This window comes from Cyprinodon variegatus, unplaced genomic scaffold (genome assembly GCF_000732505.1).
Source record: "Cyprinodon variegatus isolate N-32 unplaced genomic scaffold, C_variegatus-1.0 Scaffold97, whole genome shotgun sequence".
Lineage (NCBI taxonomy): Eukaryota > Metazoa > Chordata > Actinopteri > Cyprinodontiformes > Cyprinodontidae > Cyprinodon > Cyprinodon variegatus.
The window spans coordinates 1,181,630-1,191,701 of record NW_015150550.1 but is presented as its reverse complement, the minus strand read 5'-3'; the positions used below and the strand labels follow the sequence as shown (position 1 = coordinate 1,191,701).

The following is a 10,072-nucleotide window of genomic DNA, read 5'->3' as shown; positions in this document are numbered from 1 at the left end:
AAAAAATCTATAAATTACTGCAACATTAGTTTTCCTTTGGAAATAATAAGGTGATTTTGAATTGAATAACTATGAAGAACATTATATGATATTATATATCAACATTAAAGCAATGTTTCAGGGGACTATCCAGGAACCCAAACTTTAGACACAAATGGGTCTTACAAATGAACAAACCCCCCAGATCAGCTGCAAAACGTCCACAATTTGCTGCAGTCATCACGGTCAAAATGTCAGCTGGAGAGAAACTTAGTGAGAAGAGCTGAAAGGGTGTGAGGAAAAAAAAAAACCTAACTTTTTCCTCCACCTCTTAAAACATTTTCTGGGTTTTTAAATATTCAAAAGGATCTGGCATGTCCTTATCTTTCTAAGCTTCTAGATATATATTCTGCCATAGATATTCTGCTATGGCTTTTAGAAGATCAACAACTCTCTGTGGACTTGAGACCCGAAGAAATAGAGCATTCTAGCTTCAGTTCCTAAACTCTGGAAAACTTCCTTTCCTTTTTTAAGTCTTCCAGAACGCTTAAAACTACAGAGAAAACAATAAACAAGCCAGACTTTCCGTTGTTTGCAGTTTTATTGTTAATCCGATTGTTTATCATGTTCTCATTACTTAGTCCTTTAATCCTTGTGATGTTATAGTGCTTAACAAATGTTTTGATTTAACAATTTTTGTTCTGTTAGTATGAAGGTAGATTTTCGTCTTTATTATTAAATTTTAAAAAATGTAGCTTCAAATTAAAAAATATGTTTTCAATTAAAAACGCTGTCACTTCAATGAAAAAAAAAACCTTTTCAATCAAAGAAAAAAGGTATTTGAATGCAAAAATATAGTTGAGACTGATAAAAAATAAATTTGAACACTGCTTTTCTTTGATTGAATTTTTTTTCTTTGATATATACTTGAAGTTTGTTTTGTTTAAAGCAACTTTTTAAATTTAAGTAACGTTGGTTTTTGATTGGACAATATAATGGGTAGGACGTTTATGTCTTTATCGTTCAATCAAAAAGGAAGTTGTTCAAACAAACAACTAATCAATTAAAAAACACTTCAATAAAAATGTTTTCAATCATAGAAGAAAGTTTTCGAATCCAAATAAATTATTTGAGACTCCAGAAGTGGCATTTAAACACTTCACTTTATTGAAAATATTCTCTTTGATCTAAGTAATATTTTTTTTGCATTTGGGCCAAACATGCATATGTCAGAAGGATTGGGCCAGAATTACACAAAACTATTGTGAGAAACTTCTGGTAAAAAGCCAAAAAAAAACATTTGACCCTGGTCATACAGTTTAAAAGAAATTCTATCTAATATTAAGGTAATTGGGGGTTGGGGTTCACATTTAAGTTTCAGTAAATTCTATAATAAATACTTGATGTGTTTATTTTATCATGCTAGAACTTGAAAACCAGTTTTAATGGTTAATACTCACAGTTGAGTCTGGTGACCCTCCATATTTTATCCAGGCCTGGTTGTTTTCCCAGTTCTATCTTATATGGTGCTGCGTTTGGCGGCAGGTCCTTGTCCCGACCTCCAACGATGGCTACATTCAAATCATTAGCATCTTCACACACCTGTGCTACAGATGGCACCACAAACGGAGCATTGTCATTGTAGTCTTCCAGATGAATGATCAGTGTACCTGTCCCTGTGGCTGGAGGGGTGCCTGGAAAAAGAAAACAAAAACTTTATAAAGACAGCGCAATGACCAGTATTCATTGAGTCACCTGCCAAGATTCTCTCATCTGCTCCAGGCTGAGATGATCCTAACTGAGAAGATTGTGAAAAGCAACGGCAGCAAGAGATGTGAAAGGAGTAAAAATACAATGAATGTGCAGCAAAACGCCATAATGACGCCATGATTATTCTGAATTAGAATGTTCTCTAAGTGTTCAATTCACAGTCTGCCAGGGGAGTCAGAATCACTGTGGAAATGATAGAGGACATCTCAAGATAATCCAACCTTACCATCCTTCAGCCGCTTAAAAAACATCTATTGTTCTATTCTTATTCCAAGAACTACCAAGCGGAGACTCCCAACAGCAAGAAAGTAGAGCATTCTATAGGAGCTGCTGGTTATATTCAACAATGCCATAACACAGTCTGTTCTGTGTTAGTCCATCTCTGCATAGTTTGGCTCATCTACAACTAAAACTAACTATCCGGTCTGCAGAGAGGATCATCAGGGCTGACCATCCCTCCACCCAGGATCTGTACATGTCTTAGGGTAAGGAAAACAGCAACTAGCATCTCAGCAGACGCCACAAACCCTGGCCGAAATCTGTTTAGACTGTGACCTTCAGGTGACACTACTACAGAGTGCTATTTACAAAGCAGGAGCCACCACAGAGACAGTTTCTTCCACCAGGCTGTTACTCTGCAGGGACACTGAACAGTCAGATTATTGACATCAGTGTCATGCTTACTGACACCAACCCAGCAATGTCCTCCTCTTTGTAAAACTACATTTTACAGACATTTATTGAAACATAGTAAATGCACATTTGTACTTAAAATGTCCTTATTTGGACCAAAAAAGAATCTTAAATGCCTTGTATACATGAACTTGACTTTAAAAATTTAAATTAAATGTCAAAGGTAATAACACAAAATCCACATAATATGACCGTAGTGTGAAAAAGACCATCATGATCCTTCATTTCTGATCTTCTTCAGTGTTTCATTGAGATAATGCCTTACTGACAAATGTTGGGTTAAAGGACTACTTGGTTTTTCTCTGTAATGGTTTTCTGAGCTACTGTGATTAGAGGTTAATACAAAATAGTTCCAGGAGTCAGGCAGCAATGAACTCTTCTAGACTTAATCAAAACATAGAAAACCTATACAAATGTATTTTATGAACCAACAACTTCAGCTAACTAAATTTAGAGAGAGGGTTAGCTCCATGCTGACCTTTAAAAGAGTATTTAGTTTCCGTTTTTACCCCCAATGTTCGTTATAGACACACATTGTATACAACTTCTGCTGGTTTTCATTCTATACATGTAAAACAAGCACTCAAACACCTTGACAAGAAGATGAGAGGCAAAGTCGCAAAGATGTCAAGGAGAATAAAAAATATCCTTTTTCTGTCAATGTAGATTCACACAAGTCCTCTTAAATAGCAACAACAGACAATTTAGTTGAAGCTGTTGTATGGATGTTGTAGTGTTAGGCACAACACTGTATAACAATGGATTGTGTGTGAAATGTTCTTTTTTTTAACCTTAAAAGTTTTACCACATACCACATTCTACGTTTTAATTGTATCAAGTGGTCATCATATAAACACTGATATCACTTTGAAAGGGATGATACTAGTAGCATAATTCCAGCTCATTAGAAGTATCATCAGATTATAGAGCCATTAGGCATCAATATCAAAAGAGTTAGATAAATAAATGAATTACACTTGAATGCAATGTTTTTTAAAGGAGACAAGCAATCTTAAAGGCTGCAAAGGAGCCATCGGCAGATGGAAGGTGCAGTCTTTCTTTTTTTGATTGATGGAAGCCTTCTGACTCCAGGACGGTGGCTGCTCCAGCCCCTCGGTGATGGTATAGTGGGAGGAGGGAGCGTATGTGAACTGTGTCGCTGTCACAGTCTGGCTTGTGGATTGCGACAAAAATGTACAAATATGTATTATTCAGAAATACAAAAAGACTAAAGACAGTCCGGCTTATAAAGTCAGTAAAGATAAGCCATGTCAAAGTGAGGAGCGTTTAATTGAAATTCAAATGCGAAGCAATCTGACCCTAGATGACAAGTATTGCTTGGGGTGGTGGAGGTACAACTGGTCATTAATCTGGTCCTTCCCTTTTCTTCTCTTTGTTGACCTAAACTGCAGATAGGACCTAAGCTGCAATAAATTTCACAGTCAACTCAGCTGCAGGGTGAGTGCCTCCCTTTATCCCGATTATAGACCATAAAGGAGGCTTTCTTCAGCCATCAAAACAGAGAAAGACAGATTTCAAAATAGCTTAAACAAAAAATATTTCCCTGTGAACTGCTTTAAACAAGAAGTGAGTTCATCACAGTATCATCCACGATATCTCATAATAGGCTTATCAATGAAATATAAAGTTTTTCTTTATTATATATATATATATATATATGAATAGAATATGCCAGTTTCTGGCAGCTGTAAAAAAGAACTTGAACACTTTTCTCTACAAAGCTCTTGTATTCAGAGAATATAAAATTACATTTATGTTCCAAATATATTTTAGAAATGATTTTCTGTCTTAATTCTTTTCCAATGTATTTATTTTCATTTTTTGGACATGCAAATGTAATGATGTTATGTAAATGCATTGTAAAACACCAAGAAAAGTAGTTGTCAAGCTTATGATAAATAATGGGGATCCATGTAATTAATATAACCATAAATACTCAGCAAATCTGGGATGCCTTTTTTTTTTGCATTAGAATTGTTAAACTGACAGAGTAAATAGAGTAATCCCCTATAACTAGAAAGAAAACAATACACAGACAAGGTGATTTGTATTTACCTGAACATCTTTTTTATATATGTGACCTAAATTAAAGTAATCCTTGCCTTTTTGCATACCCAAATAGAAAATAAAATAACAAAGGAACTGTAAGCTTAAATTACACATCAATTTAAAGCTTCTACTTTCTGAAAGGATAAATGAAAATAGCTTGACTAAAACACAGCCGAATTTGCAGCAGTTAAAACACGACTCATAGTTTTCTTTTTCTTCTCAAAAATAGGTGTTTTTACAAAGCAGTAACAAAGACATGCTTGAAAATAGGCATGTGTCAGTGTTTTACACTTATTCTGCATTATATCATCAACTAGATGCAGAAGATTTCAGACCTTTTGTTCCAAGCCATGGGACTTTTAACCTCTTGAGTCACCAGCATCTCTAAACCTCTCCAAATATGCCAAATTATTTCAAATTGTGCTTATTGCTTTTACACAACAATTTTACCCCAAAAATCATACTGGAGCTTTTTGATGGCCACAAAACATTTTTAAAGCAAATATTTCTTCTTTTTTTTTCACAGCAATGTTGTTTTGTAGGCTGGAAGGTGAGGAAAACAAACATACCCAACAGTGACAAAAAATGTGTGTTGGAACCAGGGTCATTAGAAAGACGGTTAACATTAGCTAAGAGGATCAAAGTTTTCTGATGGTAAAAAACTGACTTTATGTGGCGATTTTCTCATCAATGGAATGTTTTTTTTATTACGAATATGCTGGATTACTTTTTATCTGTGGACCCTTACCGACAAATGGAATATAAATAATCTAAGACTGGATTTATAATATGGCCTCAGGAACGCTTCAAATGTAGAAACTCAAAGCTTTAGTTTTGATTTAACATGCTGCTATCTTTATTAATGTGCTGAGTTGCTCTTGGTTCTAATAAAATGAACTAAGATGTATGACATGTCAAAAATTGTCAAAAATTGTTAAAAGTTTAAATGATTATTTTCAAGCGTACTGATGTGTTTGATCTAAATATACAAAACAGAGTGCCGGCAAACTCGTGGGAGTAAAGACGTTAAAACTTTGGCCAAAACTTACATGGCACAGTTTTAATATGATTCTGAAAAAAATGTTATTACACTTTGAATGAGGTGTTAAAATATATATAATATATACCCTTTGATGACATTAACTGAGAAAATCAAATGATCAAAATAGAGGACTTAAATATCTCAGAGAAATGATGACAGACCCGCTTTGCCCCATATTTCCCTCACTAATGTTCTTTGTGCTTAGTACCAATGTATGGAATGCTGCTGAGAAATCATATCTACTACTGGAACTGTTAAGCAGACAATCTTTATGATCTGTTTGCCAAGCTCGAAACTTTAATTTCATTCTCAGCTGTAAAAACCATCGGCAGATTGTAATGGTGAAAGATAAGTAGGAATCAAATGTAATGGTACAGAGTTTGTCATTTCTACAGTGTAATAGTCGTGAAATGACTACGATCTCTGTGTGCACACTCTCAAGGAATGACACAAAACAGCAAATGCTCCTTATATACTGTAGATAAATAAGGCCGTTACAATATCAGCAGCAGATCAGGAGTGAAAAGGAATTACTTTGAAAAAAAAGCAGATGGAAAATGTGTTTAAAAGTAAATCAAAGACAGAAGGCTCTCTCACTCTGCACCCTAGATAATCCATTATCTCAGATGGGAGACCAAGAGAGTGAGGATAAAAGTTGGATCCCCATCAGTGAAAAGATGCAAATTTCAACCCATTTGCAGTTTGCAGGGTGTCTCTGTGCTTGGCTAACTTTAAATGAAGCTGTTTGTCTTCCTAAATGAATACTCCCCTCACCAATCACTCTATTTGCCTGAACCTCTTGTCTCCCCCTCCTCCTCATTCCCCATTGCATCATGACCGTGTCATCATCCGCCTGGATCTGCATCAATGAGGCTTGTCTGCTGGCCCCTACTTCACACCACTTTGTCATCAAAGTTCTGGTTAAAAACTCAAGAGTTTCTGGAAGAAGCATAGACTTTATTGCTACAATGTGTTCGCTCACCCTTTGAATGTCATACAAAAAAAGCATATGAAAAGGACAGTTTATTATTCAAAGAGCAATTTGCTTTTCTACATTTTACTCTCTATACTGTAAGTTAGCATATGTGGATGAGGAGTATAAATATCAGCCTTCACTGACAACAAACTAGACTGAAAATGTCCTCTGGCAGTGTCAAAGCAGCCCAGACTACTTAAGGAAGATCAGGATTCCAAGAGGTTAAGTTTGCAGGAAGACGTTGCATATTTTCTATAAAATGAATGATCTTTTCTGCTATGATCTGTTTGGGCAACAGCAACTAACTTGATAAAAATGTATCTTGAAATGGTTTAGTCTAGGCAACTGGACGTGAAATTTTTTAGAAGAAGTTTCGCCTCTCATCCAAGAGACTTCTTCAGGGCTCCCCACCACTAGTTCGAACTGACGAAGCCTCTTGGATGAGAGGCGAAACGTCTTCTAATTTCCCTTAACTGAACTTTTTCAAGCTTGACGATGACCTGGATAACTGTGAATCTTCACAGATATGATAAAAAATGTCAAATTATCTTTTAAAGAAGGCTGGTTGTTTTCTAGGGATGACTAGAATCAGGAACTCCTCTAAAGATTACTTTGAAAAGAGAAAAGACATCATCAACAACTTGAGTATTATCTTCAACAGACTGTCGTGCAAAAAGCATTTTCATCGCAGTGTTTTCGGTCAGAGGTTCCTGAAAAATTGCTGTAATACTGACCTCTACAGGACATCCTACTTGCAGCCAACAGCTACACCTACAGCTGTCTAAGGAAACTTGAATAGTATGAGTTAGGTTTCATTTCCTTTTAGTTGTAACAAGTTATTCATAATTTGAATAAAATCAGCCGGAAGTTTAAAAGGACTTTTTGACTCACATAATTCAGGTGCAAATGTGTTTGTACACACAGAGCAGATCTTTGTGCACATCACTTTGCAATAGGGACTTTTTTCACTCTTTATCTAATAAATTCTAACCTTGAGCCAAGCATGGTTATGTTTGATATTTTTTCACGCTTTTGCAGCACTTTGAGATAGGAAATGAGGTGCATTACAAATATATTTTGTATTGCTAACATTTTTTTTTATGATTATTATTCTCACCTCCTTCTCCATAGCTTTGAACCTGATCTTTTTTTTTTTTTTTTTTTACGTCCACTCTTAGATTGCCAGTATAGCATGCAATCTGCTCATTTTAATGGGGGGAAACAAACCGGTGTGCATATCTGCAGTTTAGCACCTCTTATTTGAAATCTTTGAAGATCAGGCCCTAAATGTAACATCAGCTTAAACTTTTAAAAAAGGCATGGGACGAAAAGGCAGATCCATAATGCATTTGGGTAGAGCAACATATAACAGAATCAAAACTGTCATTGCACCATCAGTGAATGTATCATTGCATGTACGGAGGCCTGCAATCATGTTGTATTTTATAACAGTCATTCATTCAAGCTTGTAAAAAAAAAAAAAAAAAAAAAAAAAGACCAGTAAGATTAAATCTAACTGATCTAAATTATTTTACTTGATATACAAATTTTATGGCTAAATGCTTACTCTTACAGAGGATGGTGGAGGGCGTTGTGTAACAGCAAGGATGAAAGGATCCAGAAAAATATGTTTTCTATATAATTGTTCTATCTTTAAGAAATAGATAAACACTATGATTTCCGATTCTGTGATGCACCTGTCATGGCTGCACTTTGATGCAAACAGCTGGATATCCAGTTAAAGATATTCTGAGAATATAGACTGCATGCAAGATATGAACTTATGAAAATACACTCTTAGAACTAGAAGAGCGGTGAGAACAACAGAGAAAATAATCAGGGCTACTCTTCCATCCATTACAGACATTTCATCCCAGCGCTGTGTACCGAGCCCGTAACAACATCAATGACCCCTCATACGCCCACCATGGACTGTTCTCTCTGCTTCCCTCTCGGAGGAGGCTTTGCAGCATTCGATGCAGGTCCAACAGATTCCAAAACAGCCTCTTCCCGACCGCCATCAGACAGCTGAACTGTTGTGAAAACTCTTGATCATTTCACAGAGTCTGTATCACACTGATAACACCAATCCAAAACACTGCATATTTGCACTATACATATTTAATGCTCTAAACTTCCATATCAATACGTTTTTGTGCAACTTGTTTTTCCTCCACACTGTTTACATTTGAATCACTGCTGCTCCTTATAGAATAGAAATGTTATGAAAGCTGTACAAATCAAAATACGCTCTTTGTATACAAAATGACAATAAAAGTTATCCAAGTCTAAGAACTCATCTCACAAGTTGTAGGCAATGCATTCAAACAAACATCATGAAGGTCTTTGTGGTGCCAGAAGTAACCAATCTCGAAATATGCACCAGACAAGGACCTTTAAATCCCATAAAAATAAAAAGATGGGCATCTACTTCTTATTTAGAATAGATATGTATTTATTTTGGTAAAGGACTACAAGGACTCTGCTTATAAGAAGGACAATAACTTTTATAATGCTACCAACAGAAAATCACTGGTTTAGGTGTCCATTGCACTTCCAATCAGTTTTAGGGTCGAATGACTACAATCTTCTTTTATGTTTAGTCTATAAAGGAAATGCCACATGGAACAGCTGAATACAATGAGTAAGCTCTGTAGCTAAACGGACATAGTAAGCAGAAACAATGAATGGATTACTTCACAGAACTGAGCTCAAAGTTACAAAAAAGAGCAAAAATAGACGATTTATTGTGGAACCTGAAATATCTATTCCGTTGACAGGCAGATACTAGAAACCTGCCCTCTCACTTATTCCCTGGATTTATACATTTGCAACAAGTGCAGCTGTGGTCTCCTTACTCATTCATTTGAAGGCGGACAGTTTGGCCACATTCCTGTAAAACAGGAGAAGGGACAAGCTGATGTCTCACAGTAGACCATTACTCCTGCACCTGGACCTTCTATGTGAGTTCATTTTTTTTTTAGCTGATCTCTCTTCACGACTTTGAGGGAGAAGTTTCTAAAGGTTAACATAGCAAGTTATTTTTACACAGCTTAATTCAACAATCTGCCTTTTTTAAAAGCTGTGGATAAAAGAACAACAATGACTGGATTTGCAGAAGTTTAATACTGTTGCAGCTCAGAGCAAATACTTTCTTTCACTGCAGTTATTGAGCTCTTCATTCACTATTATGTGTTCATTTTATGAGACTTAACAGAAATATTGATTCAAGAGAAAGAGCATGTGGAAGGAAGCATGACTTGGGGAGGTCAAACAACGCTGCTGAGGCTCCTCTGATATTAATCCTTCCTAGCCGATGTGTGAGTTTCATCAAATACAAGTAAAACGTCATCAAGATGACAGGCTTATTTTTTTTGGAAACTGGTATTTAAAATGAAAATAAAGAACAATGTTGACATAAAAACAGAATAAGACTATATTTATCATAGGAGATCTGAATATCACATCAGTTGTCAATCAAAGGTTTGGTCAGTGTTGGGCAAGCTACTTGTCCAGTGTAGTGAGCTAAGCTATCAGTTACT

At 35.8% G+C, this 10,072-nt stretch overlaps 1 protein-coding gene across 1 annotated transcript in view; it reads right to left on the bottom strand.

Moving 5' to 3' along the window:
• The window catches only part of cdh13 (cadherin 13), a 462,542-nt gene that overhangs the window by 28,132 nt on the left and 424,338 nt on the right, over nt 1-10,072 (bottom strand). Inside the window, exon 13 of the mRNA XM_015374092.1 lies at nt 1,440-1,673. Coding sequence (XP_015229578.1) covers nt 1,440-1,673 — 234 coding nt within the window. The remainder of the gene's footprint in view (nt 1-1,439; nt 1,674-10,072) is intronic.